Source organism: Sapajus apella, unplaced genomic scaffold (assembly GCF_009761245.1).
Source record: "Sapajus apella isolate SASKATOON/1434 unplaced genomic scaffold, GSC_monkey_1.0 scaffold12, whole genome shotgun sequence".
Classification (NCBI taxonomy): Eukaryota; Metazoa; Chordata; class Mammalia; order Primates; family Cebidae; genus Sapajus; species Sapajus apella.
In genome coordinates this window covers 23554238-23582228 of record NW_022436952.1, presented here as the reverse complement: position 1 = coordinate 23582228, position 27991 = coordinate 23554238, and the positions used below count along the sequence as shown (strand labels likewise).

The 27991-nt window shown below is 44.7% G+C and overlaps 2 protein-coding genes and 1 long non-coding RNA gene across 7 annotated transcripts in view; 2 read left to right on the top strand and 1 right to left on the bottom strand.

Moving 5' to 3' along the window:
- Positions 1-24655, top strand: part of CFAP52 (cilia and flagella associated protein 52) — a 63661-nt gene extending 39006 nt beyond the window's left edge. For all 3 annotated transcript variants that reach the window (XM_032280294.1, XM_032280293.1, XM_032280295.1), the window contains 6 exons: positions 6927-7075; positions 10897-11042; positions 15743-15894; positions 19233-19335; positions 22869-22980; positions 24215-24655. In XM_032280294.1, the coding sequence (XP_032136185.1) occupies positions 6927-7075; positions 10897-11042; positions 15743-15894; positions 19233-19335; positions 22869-22980; positions 24215-24390 (838 nt within the window). In that variant the 3' untranslated portion in view covers positions 24391-24655. The remainder of the gene's footprint in view (positions 1-6926; positions 7076-10896; positions 11043-15742; positions 15895-19232; positions 19336-22868; positions 22981-24214) is intronic.
- LOC116553130 lies at positions 13099-27003 on the bottom strand. Of its 3 annotated transcripts, XR_004269643.1 has the most exons (3): positions 26703-27003; positions 26250-26460; positions 18736-19067 (listed from the first exon to the last, which is right to left on the bottom strand). It is a non-coding gene; the product is annotated as an uncharacterized LOC116553130 (long non-coding RNA). The 3 variants fall into 3 exon arrangements; XR_004269645.1 differs by lacking the exons at positions 18736-19067; positions 26250-26460 and adding an exon at positions 13099-13284; XR_004269644.1 differs by lacking the exon at positions 26250-26460.
- A 153-nt stretch (positions 27004-27156) lies between these two features.
- Positions 27157-27991, top strand: part of USP43 (ubiquitin specific peptidase 43) — an 86909-nt gene continuing 86074 nt past the window's right edge. The window contains exon 1 of the mRNA XM_032279377.1: positions 27157-27660. Coding sequence (XP_032135268.1) covers positions 27157-27660 — 504 coding nt within the window. The remainder of the gene's footprint in view (positions 27661-27991) is intronic.

Sequence of the window (27991 nt, the reverse complement as noted above, 5' to 3'; positions counted from 1 at the left end):
TTTTTTTTTTTTTTTTTTTTTTTTTTTTGAGACGGAGTTTCACTCTTGTTACCCAGGCTGGAGTGCAATGGCGCCATCTCGGCTCACCGCAACCTCCGCCTCCTGGGTTCAGGCAATTCTCCTGCCTCAGCCTCCTGAGTAGCTGGGATTACAGGCACGCACCACCATGCCCAGCTAATTTTTTGTAGTTTTAGTAGAGACGGGGTTTCACCATGTTGACCAGGATGGTCTCGATCTCTTGACCTCGTGATCCACCCGCCTCGGCCTCCCAAAGTGCTGGGATTACAGGCTTGAGCCACCGCGCCCGGCCCAAATATGTTTGTTTTACCCTCAGACTTGAATAATAGTTTGGTGCAGTATAAAAAGAATTTTAATGGAGTTTTTATTGAAGTGTAGCATATATGTTAAATACATAAATCATAATTAAGCACCTCAACGACTTATCACACCTGTATGACTACCACCCTGGTAAAGCAATAGAACATTTTTATCATCCCCCAAACACCCCTTCCAATCACTGCCGTCATCTTCCTACTTAAAGATAATCACTACCTGAACTTCTAGCCTCATAGATTAGTTTTACCTCCTTTTGAACTTCATGTAAATAGAATACCTCAATATGTACTTTGGAGATCTTTTTTCTTCTCTGTGGAAGATTTTAGTGTAGTTGGTGTCATACAGATCTTCTCCTTATTGATTTTTAGCCCACTTTATTATCAATTACTCAGAGAAATGTTAAAGTCTCAGGCAATGAATGTAGAGTTCCACCTTTATTTCTCACAGTTTTTGTTTCGTATATCTTACAGCTCTATTATTAGGTATTGTTAATTATTTGTTATATTGTTCTGCTCTATTGACATTTTTATTAAAGTGTTCCTCTTTGTCTCTAGCAATTCTCTTTGATTTGAATTGTCTTTGTATAATTTTAATGTACTCATTAAAGCTTTCTTAGGCTTACTCTTAGCATGATATATCTTTTTTAAATCCTTTTATTTTTCCATGTGTCTTTGTATTTAAAGTACACCTCGCTGGGCACAGTGGCTCATGCCTATAATCCCAGCACTTTGGGAAGCCGAGGTGGGTGGATCATCTGAGTTCAGGTGTTCGAGACCAGCCTAGCCAAGTGGTGAAATCCTGTCTCTACTATAAATATAAAATTAGCCAGATGTGGTGGTGAGTGCCTGTAGTCCCAGCTACTCAGGAGGCTGAGGCAGGAGAATCACTTGAACCTGGGAGGTGTAGGTTACAGTGAGCTGAGATTGTGTCATTGCACTCCAGCTTGGGCAACAAGAGTGAAACTCCATCTCTAAATAAATAAATAAAATAAGAAGTACATCTCTTGAAACAGCATATACTTGGTTTTCACTTTTCTATCCAGTCTGAAAATCTCTGCTTTTATTTGGGATGTTTAATTTATTTACATTTGATGTAATCTTTCATATCTTTGTATTAAATCTTCATATAAACTCCATCAATACAATATTATAATTTTTGCTTTAAAGAATCATAAACATTTTCAAGAAATTAAGGGAAGAAAAATTTTTTAATGTCTCTGTGCTTACTTACATATTTGATTATTTCTGATGGTCTTCATTCTTTCTTATATATAAGTTTCCATCTGTTTCCTCCAACCTAAAGAACTTTGTTCAGCATTTTTTTTTTTTTTTTTTGAGACAGGGTTTCACTCTGTTGCCCAGGATGGAGTGGAGTGGCTACTCACAGGCATGATCATGGCACACTGCAGCCTACACTCCTGGTCTCAAGTGATCCTCCTTCCTCCTGAAGAGCTGGGACTACAGGTGCATGCCATTTTGCCTAGCTCATTTAACATCTTTTTAAGAGCATAAGCCTCTGGTGAAGAATTATCTCAGTTTTTGTTTATCTGGAAACTTTCTTTAGCCTTTATTTGTGAAGAAAGTTTCGCTGGTTATAGAATTCTTGCCTGATAGTTTTCTATTTATTCATTAGTTTGAATACATCATTCAAGACTTTCTAAGAAGAAGTCATTCTGTATTCTTGTGATTTTCCTCTTTGTAATACATCATTTTTCTGTTTACTTTTCAAGATTTTTTCTTTGCTTTTGTCTTTCTTCAGTTTGACTGTGATCTGTTTTTCTCTTTTTGTTTATCCTTCTTAGGGTTTATTAAACTTTTTGAATCTATAAGCTGATATTTTCCACCAAATTGAGAAGTTTTTCAGCCATTGTTCCTTAAGAATTTTTACTTTTTCTTATTTGTGTTCTCCTGAGATTCAAATTATCTGTGTTTAGTAATTTGAGATTTTCCCACGGACCTTTAGGCTGTTCATTTTTCTTCAATCTTTTTTTCTCTCTCTCTTTTAAAATTATGTAATCTCTATTAAATCTACCTTCCAGTTTACAGATTTTTTACTATCACCAATTTGTCATTGAGCCCACCTAGTAAATTTATTTTAGTTATTGTACTTCTTACCTGTAGAAAAATATATAAATTCTATAAGGTATGTAATTATAATATCACATATATAGTTTCTAGTTCTCTATTCAGATTACCTATCTGTTCACTTATTGATATGATAGTTTCTTTTAATATTTTGAATGTATTTTTAAATAGCTGCTTTAAAGTTTTTGTCTGCTAATCTAATACCTGGGTCTACTTGGAGTCTGTTGCTTCTAACTGGCTTTTTTCTGAGTTGCATTTTCCTACTTCTTTGCATGTTTGATAATTTTTCATTGAAAACTCAATGTTATATAGAATACACTATAGCAACTATGTTCTCTGAGGATTGTTGGCATGGACTCAAACTGCAAATTTTGCCTTCCCGTAGTAGGCATTAGCTGATATTCTTGTGACTTCCCACTGCTGCTTTTTTAGCCTGGACTTTGGTTATTCTGTGGGCTTGCATTATCTGGCAGTCACCCAAGGGTTTATGCAGAGATAAAGCTTATCTTTCCATGATTTTCTTTATTTTAGTGACTTCTCCCTATTTTCCAAATATTCTGCTAATCTGAAGCTCTGACACTTGAAGCCTGCAAGGTTCAGTTTCCTGCCATCCAAGCTGAGCTCAGTTGGGGAATATATTCAGTTAAAAAAGCAGACTAGCAAAAAACAATTAAAAAACTTATCAGACTGACCCTGTGTAGCTGTCTTTAAAAGTAGAATCCTTAAAAAAAAAAAAAATCAATTAAAAAAACAAACAAACAGTAGAATCCTCCCTGGCCTCTGCCTACTTGTTCTTCCTCTTGGTATTTCCCTTATACATGTATAATTTAGCTTTTCAGCAGAGATGTGGGCAGTGTTTATAATCAGAATTTACGTCTTATTCTTGTGGTTCCCTTGCCACTAGGATATCCCCCCTTTAAATTCCAACTGATTTTCTAGCTCTTAACTTGTTTTCTCTAGCATTGTTAGCTGGTAAGGCTATGGTTTTTCTGCCACCTTTTTCTACAGCCACCATAGCTGTAGGAGTTGGAGGCTCCCACATGTGAGAAAGCCACATGCTAACAATTCTTAACCCTTTCCAGAGGCATTCTAGAAGAGCAAACTGTTTTTGATTTCTATCTACTTTTAGAGGTTTTTAGTGTCATTAGGATTTTTGTGATTATTATTAATTCATCCAGTTTTTCTAATTGTTATTTGTGAGAAAATCTGTGTAACCAGTTCAGTGTTCCATCCTTATAAGTTGTACTCTGCTTATGCTTTTGAGCTCATTTTTTCTCTACAGGTCTTATCTGGCTGATTTCTATGTATCCTCAATGCTTCTGGCTTATGCGATGATACTCTTTCCTGCTTTCTTGTATTGTTAAGGGGAAAATTATGTACATCTATAATTATATCTTTATCTATAAATATCTTCATTTCATGAGGTTTTAGGTGGGAGAGAGCACATGGGCCTGGTACCTCATCATGATCCAATCAATTGGGTTCTTTCTAGAACTTAACTGCTTAGGCCCTAAACTAAGAACAGTCTACCACTTGAATGGTTCATTTTTAACTAGGCTTGGTGTCAAGGAAGTGGATAGGCCTTCAAGGGTAGAGAGTTTGGAAGAAAGTTGATCTTTCTCTTTCTTTTCTTTTCTTTCTTTCCTTGCTTCCTCCCTCCCTCCTTCCCTTCTTCTTCTTCTCCTCTCTCTCTCTATTTCTTTCTTTTTTGAGATGGAGTTTTGTTCCTGGAGTGCAATGGCATGATCTTGGCTCAATGCAACCTCTGCCTCCTGGGTTAAAGCGATCCTCCTGCCTCAGCCTCCCCAGTAGCTGGGACTACAGGCACACATCACCATGCCCAGCTAATTTTTGTATTTTTAGTAGAGACAGGGTTTTGCCATGCTGGCCAGGCTGATCTCAAACTCCTGACCTCAGGTGATCCACTTACATTGGCCTTCCCAAAACGCTGGGATTACAGGTGTGAGCCACCTTGGCTGGCCTGGAAAGTTCTTTAGGGGGCATTCATTTCATATTTGATTTTCAAGAATGGTTCATGAGTACACCTGTTTAAATGCTTACTTCCCTCAGAGGAGGAGCTCATTCACTGAAGGCATTATCTAATATAAAAATCTCTAATTTTAAATAAATATTCACATTCTAATGTTGACTTGGTTTGATTTATGTTAATCAAGACTGTCTGGCAAGAAGCCCCATCACATCTGCTGTCTCATTCCAGCACTTACTCCCTCTAACCAACTAGTCCATCCTCATGATCTTAACACTGAGCCCCAACATTAAATGTGTGGAAGGGATCCACTTATTTTTCTCTTTTAATTTTGGGAGTAGGTCTTAAAATAAGAGAAAAGGACTTTTTTTTTGGAAATGTGTTTATGAAAAAATGTAGACATTGCTTGAGATGCACTGAAATCTAAAAATTAGCTTCAGTCTCCACAGAGACAAGCTGGAAATTTATACTTATAAACCAAATGGTCCTTATTGGACCCAAGGATTACTCCTTCTTCTTATTCAAATTGGAATAATCTGTAATCTTTTGACATATTGGTAATTTACATTGTATTTACACGTTGCATTTTTTTTTTTTTTTTAACCTGACAGACCAAAGAAGGGTTTTGGGTTATCTGCAAACATGAATTCTGATACCACTGTCCTTTTCTTTTTAAAAATGTTAATAAGATTGTCTACTTGGCTGGGCATGGTGGCTCATGCCTGTAATGCCAGCACTTTGGGAGGCTAAGGCGGGTGGGTCACCTGAGGTCAGGAATTTGAGACTAGTCAGGCCAACATGGTGAAACCCTGTCTCTACTAAAAATACAAAAAATTAGCTGGGTGCGGTGGTGCATGCCTGTAGTCCCAGCTACTTGGGAGGCTGAAGCAGGAGAATCACTTGAACACTGAAGGTAGAGGTTGCAGTGAGCTGAGTTCAGACCATTGCACTCCAGTCTGGGCAACAGAGCTAGACTCCACCTCAAAAATAAAAAAAGAAATAAAAATTTAGAAAAAGATTGTCTACTTTACAGGAAAGAGCTTGTTTATTCTCTTTTCATACAAGTACTCCAAGGGTGTATTTGTCTCAAGAAACGTTATGGGTGTCTACTGATCCCCAAACTCAAGTAATATACATTAAATATGCACAGCTTTTTGTTTGTCAATCACACCTCAATAAAGTGTTTTTATCTTATTTCATTTTTTTAAAGACAAGTTCTCTTGTCTTACTCTGTCATCCAGGCTGGAGTGCAGTGGCACAATCATAGGTCAATGCAGTCTCCAACCCCTGGGCTCAAGAGATCTTCCTTCCTCAGCCTCCCAAGAAACTAGGACCACAGGCATGCATCACTACACCCAGCTAATTTTTATATATTTTTATTTTTTGTGGAGGCAGGGTCTCATTATGCTGCCCAGGCTGGTCTTGAACTCCTAGTGTCAAGTGATCCTCCCTCCTTGGCCTCCCAAAGTGCTGGGATTATAGGTGTGAGCCACCACATTGGGTCTTAATAGTTTTTTTTTGCTTGTTTTTTTTTTTTTTTTTTTTTTTTTTTTGAGACGGAGTTTCACTCTTGTTACCCAGGCTGGAGTGCAATGGTGCGATCTTGGCTCACCGCAACCTCCGCCTCCTGGGTTCAGGCAATTCTCCTGCCTCAGCCTCCTGAATAGCTGGGACTACAGGCACGCGCCACCATGCCCAGCTAATTTTTTGTAGTTTTAGTAGAGACGGGGTTTCACCATGTTGACCAGGATGGTCTCGATCTCTTGACCTCGTGATCCACCCGCCTCAGTCTCCCAAAGTGCTGGGATTACAGGCGTGAGCCACCGCACCCGGCCTCAATAAAGCAGTTTTATAGAAAAGAGAAATGTTACTTACTATCCTCCAGTCTACCAAGACTTTGAAAGAATTTTCAAATTGACTTACTCTTTTTGAGCAACTTTGTCCCACCCCTTCCTAAAGAGAAAGGACTACAAAAGATGCTCCACAGATGATCTGAGGGCTTTAAATGCCATTTTACACAAGATGTAGCAAATGGTCTACAAGACAATCATCAAGCCTTCAGATAATAAGAGACATCCTTCCTTATATTCTTTTGTTGTTGTTGTTTGCTTGTTTTGTTTTGCTTTTGTTGTTTAGAGACAAGTGTCTTGCTCTGTCCCCCAGGCTGGAGTGCAGTGGTGTGATCTTGGCTCACTGCAACCTCCGCCTCCCAGGTTCAAGCTATTCTCCTGCTTCCACCTCCTGAGTAGCTGGGACTACAGGCGCACACCATCACTCCCAGCTAATTTTTGTATTTTTAGTAGAGACAGGGTTTCACTATGTTGGCCAGTCTGGTATCGAACTCCTGACCTCAGGTGGTCCGCCCCCCTCGGCCTCCCAAGGTGCTGGGATTACAGGTGTGAGCCATCGCGCCCAGCCTTTTCCTATATTCTTGTGAAACACATTTTGGTGTCAAATACCCATCTGGGAAACTGCATCTTTGACGGTTGCATCTCCTTCTCTTGATGGCTTCCTTGCAGTGGCACTGCTGAGCTATTTGCAACCTGTGCCAAGAAAGACATCAGGGTGTGGCATACGTTGTCCAACAGGGAGCTCCTGCGGATCACCGTGCCCAACATGACGTGCCACGGCATCGACTTCATGAAGGACGGCAAGAGCATCATTTCAGGTAACGTCCGCATGTCAAGGTCTGGCTGGGGGGGTCTAGCCGTGGTTTTGATTCTTGTCACTCTCCTTCTATACTAGTCTCTACGCGTGGATAACCTAGAACAGCCTCCCACTGTCCACCCCCTCCTTGCTTCTAATCTAGCCTCTCTTTGGAGTTTCCTTCCAGCTGGGAGACTTTCTGAGCTAGGAAGGACCAAATAGCAATTTCTCCTCTCCCACATTGCTGCATATAGCGTGTATCTTTCTCTCTAGTAGGAAAATTTAGAAATTCAATTTTGAAAAGGATTTTGTGGCCTCAGTGAGGACAGGACCCTCATGTGAGAAACCTTTTTGTTGTGTAAGAGATAAAAACCTGACTCAAACGAAGTGATGCCTCAAAGGGAATGTATTTTTAACTCCATTTATTATTTTATGCCAAAGTCATTTAGCATAAATTATAGGCAGCATGATATTCCACCTCTAAAGACTTCAGTATGTATCTCTAAAAATATTTTCCTTTAAAACAGTAATTTCTTAGTGATGTCTTATGCCTAATCTATTTGCTAATCTCCCCAGTGCTCAGGAAGTACCTCTACTGGTTCACATCAATGAAAAGTTCAGTGGCTCTTTAGGGACAGCTATTAAAATGGTGACACCAGGAACTCATCTCACCCCCTATTTTTTCTTTCTTTCTTTCTGAGATGGAGTTTTGCTCTTGTTGCCCAAGCTGGAGTGCAGTGGCGCGATCTCAGCTCACTGCAACCTCCGCCTCTTGGGTTCAAGCGATTCTCTTGCCTCAGACTCCCGAGTAGTTGGGATTACAGGCACCCGCCACCATGCCTGGCTAATTTTTTTGCATTTTTAGCAGAAATGGGGTTTCACCATGTTGGCCAGGCTGGTCTCGAATTCCTGACCTCAGGTGATCCTCCTGCCTCAGACTCCCAAAGGGCTGGGATTACAGGTGTGAGCCATCATGCCTGGCCCTCACCATTCTTTTCTTGGCCCTGACTCCTCCTTGTTAGCGTCCCCAGCCAACCCTGCGCATGCCATCACCACATGGCACTGCCAGGAGCTCTGGGCCTACCTTACACCCAGAGTGAACACAGCTCAGGTCAGAAATTTTAGAGTCATCATTGCCTCCCCCTTTTCTCTTATGCCCATATCCACATCCCTTGATGGCTCCCATTTCAGAGTATACCCAAGGTCCGTCCCTTCTCATTATCTCCACCCTTATCCTAGCCACCATCATCTCTCCCCAGATTGCTCTAGAAGCTTCCTACCAGGTCTCCTTGCTTCTCTTCTCACCCAGCATACTTTCCCACAGTCTGTTCTCAACACAGATGCCTATTTTAAAATGTAAGTCAGGGCCCGGTGTGGTGGCTCATGCCTGTAATCCCAGTACTTTGAGAGGCCGGGGCATGAGCCACCATACCTGGCCCTGACTTACCTAGCTGGGGTTACAGGCATGTGCCACATGCCCAGTTATTTTTGTTATTTTTTTTTTTTGAGTAGAGATGAGGTTTTGCCCAAGGTCAGGAGTTTGAGAACAGCCTGACCAATATGGTGAAACCCCATCTCTACTAAAAATACAAAAATTAGCCAGGTGTGGTGGTGGGCGTCTGTAATCCCAGCTACGCAGAAAGCTGAGACAGGAGAATTGCTTGAACCCGAGAGGTGGAGGTTGCAGTGAGCTGAGATCACACCACTGCACTCCAGCCTGGGCAACAGAGCCAGAATCCATCTCAAATTAAAAGAAAAACATAAGTCAGAATATGCTATATTTAGGGCTCAACAGTCTTTTACCCTCTAAGAGTAAATGGCAAAATTCACTCCATCACCTATAAGGATCCATGTGAGTTTCCTCTTTCACCTTCACCTTCTTACCTGGCGCTCTTCCTCTTACCACTCACCCCTTCTAGCCACACTTTCTTTTTGCTGTTCCTCAAACACACTGGGAATAGACAGAGCCTTTGCCCTGATTCTTATATCTGCCTGAAATATTCTTTCCCCAAATACCCCTAAGGCTCACCCCGTCATCCCCTCACTTCCTCAAATCTCTGCTGAAATGGGATCTACTGTTAGCATTCTATTTTAAATTGCTAAGGTCAAGAGGTGACATTAAAGCTTATGCGAGGGTGCCAGCCACCTGAAGACCTGGGTGGAAAATATTCCAGGCAGAGGGAACAGAAAGCGCAAAGGCCCTGAGTTGGGAGATCACTTGGTGTATTTGAGAAATAGCAAGAGGACCAGAGTGCCTGGAGCTTAGTGGGTACAGTTGGGTTAGGGGTTCAGGGAGCGCTAGTGGAAGAAGTTGAAAGAGGTGGGTGGTGGGGGCACAAATACTAGTTACGGTGGAGGATAAAGGAGTTTGGACTGGATTTTAATTCTAAGTGCAGTGGGAAAAGGTTTCGGAAGGTTTTTTTTTTTTTTTTCTTGAGATGTAGTCTTGCTCTGTTGCTCAGGCTGGGAGTGCAGGTGGTGCGATCTCCGTTCACTGCAACCTCCAGCCTTCTGGGTTCAAGTGATTCTCCTGTATCAGCCTCCTGAGTAGCTGAGATTACAGGCATGCCACAACCATACCCAGCTAACTTTTGTAATTTTTTTTTTAGTAGAGAGGGGTTCTTGCCATGTTGGCCAGGCTGGTCTTCAACTCCTGTCCTCGGGTGACCTGCCTGCCTTGGCCTCCCAAAGTGCTGAGATTACAGGCGTGAGCCACTGCACCCAGCCTCCACTTTTCATTTATTTATTTATTTTTTGAGACAGGGTCTCACTCTATTGCCCATGCTGGAGTGTGGTGGAACACTCTTGGCTCACTGCAACCTCTGTCTCCCAGATTTAAGAATCCTCCCACTTCAGCCTCCTGAGTGGCTGGGACTATAGGTGCATGCCACCACGTATGGCAATTTTTTTATTTTTTTATTTTTTTGTAGAGATGGGGTCTTGCCATATTCTCCAGGCTGGTCTTGAGCTCCTAGACTGAAGTGATCCACCCACGTTGGCCACCAAAGTGTTGGGATTATAGATGTGAGCCCCTCACCCCCTTTTTTTTTTTTTTAATAAAAAAGGAAGTCCTTGATCAAGAAGTGACATAGTTTTTAAAAGGCCACTCTGACCCCTGTATGAATAACTGGTTGTAAGCTAGAGTGAAAGCAAGCGTAAGCTGTTATAATAATCCAGGAGAAAGATGGTGGGGACTTGGACAAGGGAGGTACCAGTGGAACTGTTGAGAGGTGGTCAGATTTGGATGTTTTTTAAACAGTAGAGCTGGTGGAACTTGCTGATGGATTAGATGTTGGATTGAGTTGGGTGGATGGAATTGAGAATAATCAAGGAAGACTCGGGCTCTTGGCTTGGGCCAGTGGATTGGTGGTGGCAGCTTCTACTGAGATGGGAAAGATAGTGGAAGGTGGAGGAGGAGCATTCCATTGAAAGATTGGGGTAGGTGGGGGTTAATGGGATGAGAGCAATTATTTGAATATGTTGGCTTATATATCCCAGGCACAATATCATCTAGCTAGTTGAGTGTACAAGTCTTGCAGCTCATGGGAGAGGTGGGAGTGGACCTCCCTCCTTTCTCCTCTCCCCATCCTCTCGCACCTGGCATGGGATGCACCTGTAGCCAGGTTCAGCCAAGGCAAGCCACTCCTTTCCCCCAGCCAGGTGTGACCAGTATGGGGCGGGAGGGGAAAGGTGCCTATGATGACAGGCATTCAGCTGAGCTGGCCTCTTCCCTCCAGCTTCAGCACTGCTCATCAGCCCTGCACCTCCTCTGTGGGGTCAGCAGCCTGTGGAGAGGGGGTGCATGTGCTGATCCTGCTGCCTTTTGTTTCCTTTTCATGTCAGCATGGAACGACGGTAAAATCCGAGCCTTCGCCCCAGAGACAGGCCGACTGATGTATGTCATTAACAGTGCTCACAGGATCGGCGTCACCGCCATTGCCACCACCAGTGACTGTAAAAGGGTCATCAGTGGCGGTGGGGAAGGGGAGGTATTGCTCTTGAAAGCGGAAATCTGAAAAAATAATGCTCTATTTAGAACAACTGCCTTGTAGGAAGCCATCTATTTGCTTTTGAAAATACATGCTCGGGCCGGGTGCGGTGGCTCACGCCTGTAATCCCAGCACTTTGGGAGGCCGAGGCGGGTGGATCACGAGGTCAAGAGATCAAGACCATCCTGGTCAACATGGTGAAACCCCGTCTCTACTAAAAATACAAAAAATCAGCTGGGCATGGTGGCGTGTGCCTGTAATCCCAGCTACTCAGGAGGCTGAGGCAGGAGAATTGCCTGAACCCAGGAGGCAGAGGTTGCGGTGAGCCGAGATGGCGCCATTGCACTCCAGCCTGGGTAACAAGAGCGAAACTCCGTCTCAAAAAAAAAAAAAAAAAAAAAAATGAAAATACATGCTTGTGCTGGGATTCGAGCATGACCAAATTAACATTTTGATGAGATCTGAAAATACGTCATAAATAAAAGTTCTAACATTATATATGTATTATACTTATCTAATATTATAGATATATATATTTATATATATGTTAAATTATATACCCCAGGCACAATATTATCTAGTTGAGTGTATAAGTCTTGCAGCTCATGGGAGAGGTGGCGCTTAAACTCTCCTAAAGGCTACCTGAAGAAGTGTATCTTTCTTCTCCCTAATAAAGATGCTCTAACTAATAAAAATGATGAATAAAAGGAAAGTTGCTAGTTAGTATAGTATTCCTTTAATGGACGAAGAATCTGTCACAACTACACCAGAAAACGTAGTAGTCAGTCCTGTAATCCCCACACTTTGGGAGGCCAAGGCGGGTAGATCACTTGAGGACAGGAGTTGGAGACCAGCCTGGCCAACATGGCAAGACCCCATCTCTACTTAAAAAAAATTACAAAAATTAGCTGGGCATGGTGGCAGCATGCCTGTAATCCCAGTTACTCAGGAGGCTGACACAGGAGAATCACATAGTAGTCATTTATATTTTATAAAGTATATAATAAACATTTATTATATTTAAATATAATTTTATATATTTAAATATATTAAAATTTATTATATATTTAAATATATATTTATATTATTTAAATACAAATAAATATTTAAAATAATATATATTTATAATATTAGAACTTTTATTTATGATGTATTTTCAGATCTCATCAAAATGTTAATTTGGTCCTGCTTAAATATATATATATATATGTGGAGAGAGAGAGAGAGAGAGATGGAGTCTCACTCTGTCACCCAGGCTGGAGTGCAGTGGCACAATCTTGGCTCACTGCAACCTCCACCTCCTGGGTTCAAGCGATTCTCCTGCTTCAGCCTCCTGAGTAGCTGGGATTACAGGTGCACGCCACCATGCCCAGCTAATTTTTGTATTTTTAGTAGAGATAGGGTTTTACAATGTTGGCCAGGCTGGTCTCAAACTCCTGACCTCAGGTGATCCACCTGCCTTGGCCTCCCAAAGTGCTGGGATTATAAGTGTGAGCCACTGTGCCCAGCCTATAAATATATATCTAAGTACATTTGTGCACAGAAGGGACATTTACAATACAGACATGAAAGTGTTCTATGTGGACTAGAGTTAATGAATTCAGGCGAGTGTTTTGGCTTGCTTGGTCTTTTCCTCCAAGGATCGTAGTTGTATAAATGGTCTTCATCTTATCTTTTAAAGCAGATGATGTTTTTAGCATCGATTCTTTAACATCCAGACGTTTTGACCATCATTTTTAAATGAGCTCAAGCTTTCCTTTCCATTATTTTGAGGAGCCTGTAACACCTTTCACTTGCACATTTATCTCTGGATCTCTCCTCCTCTGTGCCCCAGATTCTTTCCTATCCCAAAGCCTTCCCTTTCTCTTTGAGACATTTTCTTTTCTTTTCCTTAATCCCCTGTCATAGGAAGAACAGAGTAGTTTGTGCTCATCTTATTTTTCATAAATCCAACACAGTCATTATAAGAAGATATAAGCATCCGACTACTGTGTTTTCTGGTGTGGTTGTGACAGATCCTTTGTCCATTAAAGGAATACTACACTAACTAAACAACTTTCCTTTTATCCATCCTTTTTATTAGTTAGAGCATCTTTATTAGGGAGAAGAAAGATACACATCTGCAGGTAGCCTTTAGGAGAGTTTAGGCAATGCAGATGAGTGCTGGGTCAAATCCCCCTTCTACCACTTTTCAGCTATGTGAGTTGCGGCATGTTCTTTAATCTCTTTATGCTTCTGTTTCCTGTGTAAAGTGAAGATAACACTTCCATTAATCAGATGTTTCACATTCATTTTTTTTTCTTTTGAGACAGAGTTTTGTTCTTGTTGCCTAGGCTAAAGTGCAATGGCAGGATCTCAGCCCACTGCAACCTCCACCACTCAGGTTCAAGCAATTCTCCTGCCTCAGCCTCCCGAGTAACTGGGATTACAGGTGTGCACCACCATGCCCAGCTAATTTTTTTGTATTTTTAACAGAAATAGGATTTCACCATGTTGACCAGGCTGGTCTCGAATTCCTGACCTCAGGTGATCCACCCACCTTAGCCTCCCAAAGTGCTGGGATTACAGGTGTGAGCCACCATGCCCGGCCGAGTACTTTCATTCTCAATGGCAAATGGTCATTGCCCAAATGCCCCAACTGTGAAGATCCCAACCCCACTACCCTTCCCCCTTCCCTTGAGTATACCCCAAACTCCCTACAATTCCACAACTGCAGGGTTCATATCCATCCAGAGTCTTTCCAAGATGTTCGATCCAGTCCTGGGCCTGTTTGGCCGGTACCCACACCATACTAGTTAGATATTTTCAACATTATCCTGCCTAAAGATGAAATGTGCACATCCACCTGTCATCAAATTTCAAGGAGGATTCTTTTTCTTTGACACTGGTCATTAACCTACCCCATGTCACCACAGGGGGAATTATTTTGACACCATAGAAATGAACACAGTCCCACTCATTTGGGATAAAGTTGTGCTTTCTCATTTTCTTTGCTTCACTTCTCCTTCCACAATTTAGACAATGTCTTAGAATGTTATTTTCCTCATATCAGGTACAAATAAGGCAGGTCTGTTATTACGTGTCCTGACACTAGTTTTTTTTTTTTTTTTTTTTTTTTTTTTTAATTTGTATTTTGGGCTCTGGGGTACATGTGCACGTCCTGCATCCTGCAGGATTGTTGCATAAGTACGTACATGCCATGGTGGTTTGCTGTTGCCATCCCCCCACCCCCGTCACCTACATCAGGCATTTCTCCAGGTGTTATCCCTCCCCATCCTCCCCACCCACCCCCGGCTGTCCCTTCCCACCCCTTCACCCCCCACCCCCGGCACCTAGCCCAGTGAGCGTTGTTCTCTTCCCTGTGCCCAAGTGTTCTCTTTGTTCATCACCCACCTATGAGTGAAAACATGTGGCGTTTGGTTTTCTGTTCTTGTGTCAGTTTGCTGAGAATGATGGTTTCCAGCCTCGTCCATGTCCCTGCAAAGGACATGAACTCATCCATTTTTACGGGTGCATAATATTCCATAGTGTATATGTGCCACATTTTCTTTGTCCAGTCTATCATTGATGGACATTTGGGTTGATTCCATGTCTTTGTTACTGTAAATAGCACCACAGTGAACATATGTGTGCATGATAACACTAGTTTTTAACCTAATGTTCGCTCCAATCATTGTTATTCTGTTGTCTTGTACAACTTGCACAGAATACTGTCTGCTCACCTTATTTTTCATAAATCCAACAGTCATTATAAGAAGGCATAAGCACCTGACTGCTATGTTTTCTGGGGCAGTTGTGACAGATCCTTTGTCCATTAAAAGAATACTGGCCGGGTACGTGGCTCATGCCTGTAACCTCAGCACTTTGGGAGGTTGAGGAGGGTGGATCACCTGAGGTCAGGAGTTTTGAGACCAGCCTGGCCAACATGGTAAAACCCTATCTTTACTAAAAATGCAAAAGTCAGGCTGGGCACAGTGAGGCTGAGGTTGCGGTGAGCTGAGATCACGCCATTGCACCCCAGCCTGGGTGACAGAGCAAGACTCCGTCTCAAAAAATAAAAAAAAATAAAGAAATACTATACTAACTAAACAACTTTCCTTTTATCTATCCTTTTTATTAAAGCATGATATTGATGTTTTTAAATTTTGTGTGTAGGTAGTTGTATTACCTATGAATTTCACTCCAGGATAATAAACAGGCATTTAAAAATATTTGTGATATAAAATAGGTATTGGATTCAGTAGAGCTAGGAACCATTTGTTCTTAAATGATTAAAATCGAACAGCTGATTGTAAAAGTTTCAGTATGGCTCTGGGTACCCACAAAATTTCCTGATGGTACCAGAAATTTGAGAGCAATGATCAGCAAAAGTGAATAGACATTATTTCATTTGGTTTAGCATTGGGCCTGGCATTATTGATTTTCGTAGCAGGTGTCTGATTAAATTTCTCAGCCTGTACATACAGGAAGGTACAGGATTGTTAGTAGCATTTTTCAAGCTCTGTTGAGGATGATCACATCTTATATATGAATATTCCTGCTCTTCAGTTTAGCATTCCCACCCCACCCAACCAAGATGAAGACAGAGAATTAAAAAACACAAGCCAAGCACAGCAAAGGTGAAACAGCTCTTGGAATCTTTTCTTTTCCCTTCAGAAGTCCCGAATGTATATCAAGATCCTGTGCTCTGTGGCTTTCAGGTGAGGGTATGGCAGATAGGCTGTCAGACCCAGAAGCTGGAGGAGGCCCTGAAGGAGCACAAATCCTCAGTGTCCTGCATTAGGGTGAAGAAGAACAATGAGGAGTGTGTCACCGCTAGCACTGATGGCACTTGTATCATTTGGGACCTTGTGTAGGTACCTGTGATGGGGAGGATACTGTGATACTTGCAAAATCCAATCGTGCCAACAGTTTATTGAACATGAGAGAGGATTCAAATAGAAGGTAGAAATCTTACCTAATGCAACACGGTAAAGAGATGTTCATCAGAAGCTGTTCATGAATGTCCATGGTTTATCAATGCTGGTGAGAAAGGTACATTTTCCAGGGAGAACTGAATGTTAGAAGTTTCTGGGCAGATAGGGAAATAGCTTTCTGGGTCCACACAGCAAAGCATGATTTAACTTACACTAATTCAACCCTAAATGTCCGAAATGAAAGGGGGCAAGAAAAATAACTAATACGAGGTCAGGCACAGCGACTCACGCCTGTAATCCCAGCACTTTGGGAGGCCGAGGTGGGCGGATCACCTGAGGTCAGGAGTTCGAGGCCAGCCTGGCCAATGTGGTGAAACCCCTTCTCTACTAAAAATACAAAAATTAGTTGGGTGTGGTGGTGGGCTCCTGGAATCCCAGCTACTCGGGAGGTTGAGGCAGGAAAATCACTCGAACCCAGGAGGCAGAGGTTGCAGTGAACTGAGATCATGACATTGCACTCTGGCCTGGGCAACTAGACTGAAACTCTGTCTCAAAAAAAAAAAAAGACAGAGAGAGAGAGATATCAAGACAGAGAGAGAAAGAAAGAAAGAGAGAAAGAAAAAAAAAGAAAAAGAACTAATGCAGGCAGTGCTTTTCATCATTCCGCTCAGTCAGGTGAAGCCCAGAATAATCTCTCCAAGGAGGGGAGGGATGCTGGTGGGACCTAAGTTTGCCTTTCCCCTTGGTTGGACACATTCCCAGGGACCTCTTATGCTCTAAGCATATCACTCCCCCATAGAATGACTAACGTCAAACCAGCTAGACCAAAGCATGTGAACTTTATTGTAGGAGTAACTCAAAGGATTTTTGAAAAGTGGCTTTTTGGATTTTTGACTATAAGCATTTTTGCTGTGTTTTTATTTTAGAATCAGACCCTGCTCCTCCAACCCCTCTCCCCACCTACCTATCACCCCTCAACCACTCCTACGAGGCACTGCCTTAATATCGCTGCATAAAAGAGGATAAGTGCAAAGATGGGAGGAAGGAGACATGCATGACAAAAGAATATGAGAAACCCTTAATGGGAATGAGCACTCACTGTGTACTTAATGCATTAAAAAACACAAAGCAGGGCAGGGCGCTGTAGTTCACACCTGTAATCCTGGCACTTTAGGAAGCCGAGGTGGGCAGATTACAAGGTCAGGAGTTTGAGACCAGCCTGACCAACATGGTGAAACCCTATCTCTACTAAAATACAAAAATTAGCTGGGCGTGATGGTGCGTGCCTGTAATCCCGGCTACTCGGGAGACTGAGACAAGAGAATTGCTTGAACCCGGGAGGCGGAGGTTGCAGTGAGCCGAGATCACGCCACCGCACTCCAGCCTGGTGACAGAGTGAAACTCTGTCTCAAAAACAAAACCAAATAAACGAAACAAAAAAACAATGAAACACAAAGCAAGCTTTTGTCTTCTAGCCCTGCGTGTCTCTTGGGGATCTTGTTAAAAACGTAGATTTTGATTCAATAAATGTAGCATGGTACCTGAGATTCTGCATTTCTAAGAAGCTCCCAGCTGGGAGTGCTGGTTGAAGGACCACACTTGTAGAAAGTGTTAGCCTATACTGACCTTCCTACTGGGAAAATACAGAACCAGAAGGACATGTCTGAACTTATTTCTATGGATGGTTTGTGACTGCCTCAAATCCTTAAAGCTGTTCTGTTGTATAGCAGGAATTCTGGTGCCAAAATCTTTTAAAAATGCTCAGCTCAGATACCACGTTTGAAAACTTCCATAATGAGAAGAAACTGTGCAGAAGGTGCATTTTTTAGCCAGGAAAGCCTGTCCTGTGAGATGGCCACCCACCACATTGTCTATGGAAGGAGAAGCGATATTTACATATTTCTTGGTACAGTATCTAAGGCAGGGGTTCTATTATGCACATAAAAATCAACTGAAATGCTGGCTTAAAATGCAGCGTTGGTCGGCGTGGTGCAGTGGCACGATCTTGGCTCACTGCAGGCTCTGCCTCCCGGGTTCAAGCGATTCTCCTGCGTCAGTCTCCAGAGTAGCAGGGATTACAAGGTTCCCATGCCTAGCTAACTTTTTGTATTTTTCATAGATATGGGGTTTCACCATGTTAGTCAGGCTGGTCTCAAACTCCTGACCTCAAGTCATCTGCCCTCTTTGACCTCTTAAAGTGCTGGGATTACAGGTGTGAGCCACTGCACCCAGCCCTTAATACCATTTTATTCCCTCTTTGAAACAGAGTCTTGCTCTGTCACCCAGGCTGGAGTACAATGGCACAATCTTGGCTCATTGCAACCTCTGCATCCCGGGTTCAAGCGATTCTCCTGCCTCAACCTCCTGAGTAGCTGGGATTAGAGGCATGCACCACCACGCCAAGCTAATTTTTTTGTATTTTTTTTTTTTAGTAGAGACAGGGTTTCACCATGTTGATCAGGCTGGTCTCAAACTCCTGACCTCAAGATCCACCTGACTCGGCCTCCCAAAGTGCTGGGATTACAGGCATAAACCATCACGCCCGGCCAGTACCAATTTTTAAAATACCCTTCCGAGGGCGGGCTCTTTTCAGCTGTGGGAGGCCAGCTCCCTCTTGGGGGCACCCTGGACAGGGTGGGGGGCCTTGGGAGGCACTTCTTACCATATGCAGACAAGGGTTGAGCCTGCCAGCTTTTGCAAAATCCCCACGTGACAGGCTCATGTTTTCTGAGGGTTGCGCATGATATGGCACATCTGAACCTGTGTACAAATGTGTGGATGACATTTTGCTACAGCTTTTATTTGCGAATTAAAGATACATTGATGGTTAAAACATAAATAAAATAAAATGCCCTTCCCCACATTCTGCTGCTCAGACTGTAGGGAGCTCCACTTCCAAATGGCGGCCTCAAGAATCAATTACATTGTGTGGGAGGCAGCAGGTTGGCTCTGAGTTCAGCCTCTTCTGTTTCTTTTTCGCTGCAACTTAAGGGGTCTCATTGAGTTTTGTGCCCTGTCTTTAGCAAAGGGCCTTTCCCATTGTCCTCTGGTGGTCGCTGATAGGCCAATGGGAGTACAGAGAAGTAGAGAGCACAGGGCAACCCGAAGTCTGTTTTGAAGAAATACAAACGTCACTGTGTTGAGCAGTATGAAATGTTTGGCATAGAGATAAACCAACCCAAATCCCAGCTTGTACCAAATCCAGCTTGAATAGTAAATAAATGTTTTAGGGAAGAGAAAGTTGACTTTCACAGCTTTTGCATCCACTTCCCAGGCGGCTTAGGAGGAATCAGATGATCCTAGCCAACACCTTATTCCAGTGTGTGTGCTATCACCCTGAGGAGTTCCAGATCATCACCAGCGGGACAGACAGAAAGGTGAGTCCTCCCAGCAAGAGCTGAGATCTTTCCAGTGCAAGAGATAAGCAGGGAGGCGTTGTGACGGAGGGGGCAGGCTCTGCAGTCAATCACCTTAGTTCAAATGGCGGTCTGTCATCAATCAGCCATGTCAACTTGGAAAGGCCATATCACCTCCCAGTGTCTTCAATTCCCTGTCTGTTAAGTGGAAATGGTACCACAGACCTCATAGAGTGAGGATTAAAGTCATGCTCGCCTATGGGGCTTATAGCAGGAAGCCTGGCACATAGTAGGTACTCTGTAGATTGGTTTTTATTATTAGGGAATTTCTGAGGCTGGAGTAGAATTGCTGTGGCCAAACCTGTTATCACTTTGACTAAATTCAAACAGAAAGGCAATAGAGCTCCTCATCGCTCATCACTGTTCTTCATCAATACATTAAAAATCTACACACGGAGCTGAACACAGTGGCTCATGCCTGTAATTCCAGCACTTCGTGAGGCTGAGGCCAGGAGTTCAAGACCAGGTTAGCCAACATGGTGAAACTCCCATCTCTACTAAAAATACAAAAATTAGTCGGGCAGTGGTGGGTGCCTTTAATCACAGCTACTTGGGAGGCTGAGGCATGAGAATCATTTGAACCTGAGAAGCGAAGGTTGCAGGGAGCCGAGATTGCGCCACTGCACTCCAGCCCGGGTGACAGAGTGAGACCCTGTCTAAACAAACAAACAAAAACAACAACACAACAAAAACTACACATGGTATAGATTTCCCAGCTTAAAGGGTCCCTGCTCTCATGAACCCTACTTTCCTAATTTATTTTGCGTAGGAGGGGATGGAATTGGCTAATACATACATGAGCCAATCCGTGAATGGACGAGTAATAAGTGAACAAGACATGAGATGGTGAGAGACTGAGACAGGAGATAGAATAGGTGATATGATGCCGGCAGGCGGGGAGAAGCTCCTTCAACTAGTGTAGTGGGTGAAGATCTCCTTAAGGAGTAGCATCTGAGTTGAGGCCTGAAGGACAGAAGGACCCAGCCAAGGCCTAGACCTCAAGGAAGGGCATCCCTGGCAGAGGACACTCGGGTAAGATGGAGCCCTACTAGGGCTGCCCAGGAGAGTGTCAGTTTGGCTTCTTTGCCTGGGAAGGCAGGCAGTGAAGTTCTAACTACTTCTGTGGGTGTCGTTCCTGAGAAACATGGGTTCTGGCATGGTTTTATATCTCTTTAGGCGTTCACTAGGAAATCAGAATTTTTTTGTTAACATGATCAAGCATCAACCAACATTACAAAGCAAAAGAAAAAAACTAAATAGTATGCACAATGTCTAGCTAGATTCAGAGGAATATAGATTCTCAGGATAGTGATTAGAACACAGCAAGCTTCCAACAAGAAACAAAGAGAAATGAATGAAATGCATGCCAAGTTTGCACTCCTGATTCCTGGTCTGGTCAAGCACTCTTTTTGTTTGTGTGTTTTTTTCTTCATCTTTTTTTTTTTTTTAAGACAGAGTCTCACTCTGTGGCCCAGGCTGGAGTGCAGTGGTGTGATCTTGGCTGGCTGCAACCTCCACCTCCTGGGTTCAAGCAATTCTCTGCCTCAGCCTCCCGAGTAGCTGGGATTACAGGTGCCCGCCACCATGCCCAACTAATTTTTGTATTTTTAGTAGAGATGGGGTTTCACGATCTTGGCCAGGCTGGTCTTGAACTCCTGACCTTGTGATCCACCCGCTTCAGCCTCCCAAAGGGCTGGGACTATATCTGTGAGCCACCGTGCCCTGGATTTTATTTATTTATTTATTTAGAGACAGAGTCTCACTCTTTCACCAGGTACCAGGCTGGAGTGCAGTGGCGTGATCTCGGCTCAATTAAACCTCTGCCTCCCAGCTTCAAGCAATTCTCCTGCCTCGGCCTCCTGAGTAGCTAGGACTACAAGTGTGCACCACCACACCCAGCTAATTTTTGTATTTTAGTAGAGACAGGGTTTCACTATGTTGGCCAGGATGGTCTTGATCTCTTGACCTTGTGATCCACCTACCTCAGCCTCCCAAAGTGCTGGGATTACAGGAGTGAGTCACCATGCCTGGCTTTTTATCTTTAAGTTCAGGGGATGTGCAAGATGTGCAGGTTTGTTACATAGGTAAACTTGTGCCATGGTGCTTTGCTGCACAGGTCATCCCATCACCTAGGTATTAAGCCCAGCGTCCATTAGCTATCCTTCCTGATGCTCTTCCTCCCCCCACCCATCACCCTCCTACAGGTGCCCAGAGTGTGTCGTTTCCCCATGTGTCCATGTGTTTTCATTGTTCAGCTTCCACTTGTAAGTGAGAACATGTGGTGTTTGGTTTTCTGTTGCTGTGTTAGTTTTCTGAGGATAATGGCTTCCAGCTCCACCCATGTCTGCAGAGGTCATGATCTTGCTCCATTTTATGGCTGCATAGTATTCCATGGTATATATGTACCACATTTTCTTGAGCTTATTCTTTTTTTTGGAGACAGAGTCTCACTTTGTTGCCCAGGCTGGAGTTCAGTGGCACAATCTTGGCTCACTGCAACCTCCTAGAACCTCCATCTCCTGGCTGCAAGTGATTCTCATGCCTCAGGCCCCCAAGTAGCTGGGACTACAGGTGTGTTCCACCACATCCAGCTACTGTTTGCATTTTTAGTACTGATGGGGTTTCACCATATTGCCCAGGCTGGTCTCAAATTCCTGACCTCAAGCAATCAGCCCAACTCAGCTTTCCAAAATGCTGGGATTATAGGTGTGAGCCACTGCTCATTTTCTTCACTGCACATTTTCTTTACACAGCCTAGCATTGATGGGCATTTGGGTTGATTCCATGCCTTTTCTATTGTAAATAGAAGCATTCTTTCCTTGGAAATTTAAATTTTGAATAGATTGTGCATTCACAAAGTTCAAGGTACAAAGGCAATATATTCAGGAAAAAAATCTCCTTCCTTAGTCACCTGCCTCTCCACCCTAAGGTAGCTCTGCTCCCCAGGACCGAGGTTGCCAGTTCCTTTTAAACTCCTCCCTGTGGAGTATTCCAGTGCTTTGGGGCGAAAGGGAAAGTTGGGAATAAGGGTGGGGTGAGGAAGAGGGAGGATGCAGTCACAGCAGGAGGGTGCCTGTAAGGCCCAGTCGCTAGAACTCTGGGGAGCAGGGAGTGTTCATTTCCTAGTGGGAAGGAAGAAAATGCTTTTCCCCACTCCAGGCCTGAAGCTTAGCTGTGGATGCAGAGGCTGTTCGTTCTTTTACAGCTTGCTTCAGGCTCAATCTGCTTAGTCTTATCAAAAGCCCTTTCTGTCATAATCCAGGTTTATCAGCACATCAACATCCCTTAAATAGAATGCAAATTTAAAACCAATACTAAAAATATTAAAATGGTTTTGCCACCCCCTGCTGTAGCCTATTTATAATTTCAGCCAGTATCATCCCGTGGTATATTTTTGCTACCTTCTATATAAAGTAGAACCAGCTTTTGTTAGCATGTGCATGGATGATTCTCCTGAGCTGAATCCTGCCTAATGCTTCTTTCCTGAATTCCAGATTGCTTACTGGGAAGTATTTGATGGGTCAGTAATCAGAGAATTGGAAGGCTCCCTGTCCGGGTCCATAAATGGCATGGATATCACACAGGAAGGAACGCATTTTGTCACAGGTTAGTCCTGAGATTGGAAAAAGCCAAGCCTGGTTTATTTAGATGAGGACATGGAAGGAACTCCCAGACTGGAGGCAATTGGAAAAGACCACATAGGGTCTCAAGGCAACTTGGTTAGATTCAGACTCCAAGCAACACTGCAGCCAATGTGGCTGACAAAGAAAAATCCAGAAGTCACATTTCAATGAGAGGAAACATTTGCACAAGAACCTTAGGGGCACAAATAAAGGCTTGTTTTTTGTGGTTGGGCATTGATAATAGAAATGGGGCCTTTATGTTTATTTGTTTGTTTGTTTGTTTTTGAGACAGAGTCTTGCTCTGTCACCCAGACTGGAGTGCAGTGGCAAGATCTCAGCTCACTAAATCCTATGCCTCTGGGTTCCTGTGATTCTCCTGCCTCAGCCTCCTGGGTAGCTGGGATTACAGGCACCCGCCACCTCACCAGGCTAATTTTTGTATTTTTAGTGGAGAAGCGGTTTCTCCATGTTGGCAAGGTTGGTCTCAAACTCCTGACCTCAGGTGATCCGCCCGTCTTGGCCTCCCAAAGTGCTGGGATTACAAGCATGAACCACTGCACCCTGCCGAAAGTGGGACTTTAAATGGCCTGGGCTGTCCAGCATCCTTCTGAAGTCTTAAATGCCAGTCTTTTAATTCCACTTTATTATTGCATGATGTGATGTCCTTCCCACCAAAAAAAAAAAAAAATTGGATTTCAAAGGGTGCATTTACTACACAACATGCCGATTGGAATATCATTATCATTTTCTGCCAAGCTCTTTGATTCATCTGGATATTAACAAATAAATGCAGCCAGGCACAGTGGCTCATGCCTGTAATCCCAGCTCTTTGGGAGGCCAAGATAGACAGATCACCTGAGGTTGTGAGTTTGAGACCATCCTGACCAACATGGACAAACCCCGTCTCTACTAAAAATACAAAAATTAGCCTGGCTTGGTGGTGCTTGCCCATAATCCCAGCTACTCGGGAGGCTGAGGCGAGAGAATCACTTGAGCCCAGGAGGCAGAGGCTGTAGTGAGCCGAAATGGTGCCACTGTACTCCAGCCCGGGCAACAAGAGTGAAACTCTGTCTCCTCAAAAAAAAAAAAAAAAAAAAAGTGTTATTATAAAGATAGATACATGGGGACCGTTTTGAAAATGATTCAGTTATTTGAAATAAGGGCCGTTTCTCTCTCTTCTATTGCAGCAATGCCATATAAGTGTTTATCTTTTTCAGGTGGAAGTGACCATCTAGTCAAAGTTTGGGATTATAATGAGGGTGAAGTGACTCACGTCGGGGTGGGACACAGTGGCAACATCACACGCATCCGAATAAGTCCAGGAAATCAATATATTGTTAGTGTAAGTGCTGACGGAGCCATTTTGCGATGGAAGTACCCGTACACCTCCTGAAGCTGGTGAGGTGACTCTGAGCCTTGGCATTGCACACAATCCTGTTGAAGACCGAGTTTAGATAACTCCAACACTAGTCTTGATTTCTCACTTCTCTGTTTTTGTTCTTGAGTCATATTTTTTTCTTTTTCTTTTTCCTTATAGAATGCATCTTATATTCTTAAATTGTACCTTAAAATTGAAATATGTTCAGAAATAACTTGTGCAGACTCTAATTAGTACTTTTTACATTTTGAATAAATTCTCAGTTGTTGGTTTTCTGTTATCATCTGTTTTCTGTAACTCTGCAAAACCCACAGACCTTCCTCATGATCTGTGCACAGACAGCATTGCTATTATCCTCTAAAAATAAGGTGAAGTGAATTTCCTTCTTAATTGTCATTTCATTGGTTAAGCTGTATGGGACTAGACTCAGACTTAAATCCAGATCTTGGGTAGGCTTTTAAAAAAATTCTCTGAGCTGGTTGGGCACGGTGGCTCATGCTTGTAATCCCAGCACTTTGGGAGGCCCAGGCAGGTGAATCACAAGGTCAGGAGATTGAGACCATACTGGCCAACATGGTGAAACCCTGTCTCTACTAAAATACAAAAAAATTTAGCCAGGTGTGGTGTTGGCTGCCTGTAATCCCAGCTACTTGGGAGACTGAGGTGGGAGAATTGCTTGAACCTGGGAGGCAGAGGTTGCAGTGAGCTGAGATCCAACCACTGCACTCCAGCCTGGCAACAGAGCAAGACTCCATCTTAAAAAAAAAAAAAAAAAAAAAAAAAAAAAAATTCTCTGAGCCGCAATTTTCTCTTTTGTCAAGCAAGAATAAACTCCTGCTTTAAAGCTTATTGTGAGAATTAAGTGTCTAATGTACTACAGCATCGGCAGAATTCCTGACAGAGAGTGAAATATGCATGCTTTCTCAAAGAAAACGTGTCGTGTTGGGGAACTCAGGGCAATTACCAAAGAAAGATGAAATTTTACGAGATGCTCTCTTGAAGTTGGCCACTACAACTTTCTTCTGTGCTTTCCACCAGAAGGGTGATCAAATGGACCTGTGTGTTAATCACCCAACCGGGTATCTTCTTCCAGAGAGGGGTAAATAATGGCATTTTCCAGAACACAAGTCTCCAATTCACAGTACAGTCTGAGGTTTTATTTATCTTTTAAGTAATGCTGCTCTTTTGCATGAAGTAACTGCTGCATGTTATTTGTCCTTTAAGTAATGGGGCTTTTTTTTGCAAGAGGTAACCGCTGCAACCGTTTGAAAGATCAAAAAAATTTTTATTTTTTTGAGTTGGAGTTTGGCTCTTGTCACCCAGACTGGAGTGCAATGGCGCAATCTCGGCTCACTGAATCAAGTGATCAAGTGATTCTCCTGCCTCAGCCTCCTGAGTAGCTGGCTTTACAGGCATGCACCACCACGCCTGGCTAATTTTGTATCGTTAGCCGAGATGGGGTTTCACCATGTTGTCCAGGCTGGTCTCGAACTCCTGACCTCAGGTGATTCAGCCTCCTAAGGCTCCCAAAATGCTGGGATTACAGCTGTGAGCCACCTCACCCGGCCAGGATCAAGAATATTTAATAAATGATGATCACTTATTAACAAGCAACATTTCAGGGCGTTGTTAGAATGCTGCATCTCACATGGTGCTGATCTCTTTCTGAGCTAGAAATGGACGAGAAACTCATTTTGCAAGACCTTGCCTGATTAATTATAAACGGGACAGTTGCAAGGGATAATGTGAAGGGGGGCTCCCAGGGTTACTCAGGGAATCAAGGGCGGGGCAAGGCCACACTAATTCTGATTGGGCAATCATTCCGCGAGGATTTTGCGTTAGGGAGTGAACCAGAAACCGCGTAGGGGGCGCACCTGAGAGCCTGAAAACTTCTGGTAAGCAAATACTGAGGCTGGAAAGGGCCTGAAGTTGGCAGTCCAGAGATCCAGGTCGAGTTCCGGTTTCTCCGCTTACGGGTCGGGCGCACCTCCTATGTTGCGATAACCTCTTTGAGCCCACTTCCTTGCCGACTAAAGCAAGGATGATCAAGCCTCGCAAGCTTTTGGAAAACCATTCTAACCCAATCTGTAGTGTAAAAAAGCAAACCACAACCACTCGGGTGGTTTTTTCCCCCCACAGGGCAACACGTGGCTCCCAGTGAAGGTCCCGGGTGGGCGGGTGCAGGCAGAGGCTCTGCCTCCCCCAAGGGGCAGACTGTCTGGAAGGAGGTGGCGACACCTGTCCGCACACACCTGAGCCTGCGGAGGAACAAGCGGTGCATGAAAGCGCTCCCCGCCCCCACACAGCACCCAGCGCGCGCCTCTCACCACGCCCGAGGCTGTGCTCTGGAGATGCCTGCCTTTCAGCAGTAGCCAGGCCTTTGCGATTTACCAGGCGCCTTCAGAATGCCCATTCCTCCATCGTTTCCACTGCCTGAAGGCTGCTCGAGGAACAGGAGCAGAGGCGAAACCCCGGCCTGTCGGTATACGAGGTAAGGAGGGATGGGGAACCCGACCGCGACGACTCCCAGTCAGCGCCGCGGGGGGCGGCACCAGGCAGGGGTAGGGGTGGCCCGGCGCGGCCCTGCAGGGGGCCGGTCGTGCGGCCGGATTCCCGCGCGGGGCGGGGCGGCCCCGCCCTTGGCTCCGCCTCCGCCCCGTCCCCGCACACCTGGTCCGCAGGTAGCCGGCGCCGGGCGCCTAGCGAAGCCGCAGGGCCTGCTGGCCGCTCGTCCGCCTCGGGCCCGGGGGCTCCGCGTCTGGAGCTGCGCCGGCGGCAGCCATGGACCCGGGCCCCGAGGACGCGGCAGGAGGGGGACCGCCCGCGCCCCGGCCCCGCCGCCGCCGCTCCCTGCGCCGCCTGTTCAGCCGCTTCCTGCTGGCGCTGGGCAGCCGCTCCCGCCCCGGGGACTCGCCGCCCCGGCCCCAGCCGGGACCCTGCGACGGCGACGGTGAGGGGGGCTTTGCCTGCGCCGCGGGCCGGGCCCCAGCGGCCCCCGGGAGCCCCGGGGAGGAGCGCCCGCCGGGACCGCACCCCCAGCTCCAGCTCCCTGCCGGCGATGGGGCGCGGCCGCCGGGCGCCCAGGGCTTGAAGAACCACGGCAACACCTGTTTCATGAACGCCGTGGTGCAGTGTCTCAGCAACACCGACCTGCTGGCCGAGTTCCTGGCGCTGGGGCGCTACCGGGCGGCGCCGGGCCGCGCCGAGGTCACCGAGCAGCTGGCGGCGCTGGTGCGCGCGCTCTGGACTCGCGAATACACACCCCAACTTTCCGCGGAGTTCAAGGTAGGCAGCGCTGCGCCGCCGGCCGTCTGGCCCCCTGGTTTCGCCCCTTGAAAAGCGTGTGCACTATCCGGAAGGGCTTTTCTTGGGGCCTTCTTTAGATGGCATTGACCAGTTCAGCCCCGGATTACCGGCTTTGTTTTGCGTGGGTGCGTTACGCTGTCGCTTGCTTCTGTTCTCTTCAGAAATGAATTCCCCTAGGTGTTTTGAGAGGGCGTGGGGTGAGCTGGCAGACTGAAGTGGGATCAGCGTTTTTGCATTCAACAAGCATTTGTCGAAGCGTTGAAGGCTCGCGGGCCAGACAGTGTTGTAACGCCAGCTCTAGAGCTTCCAG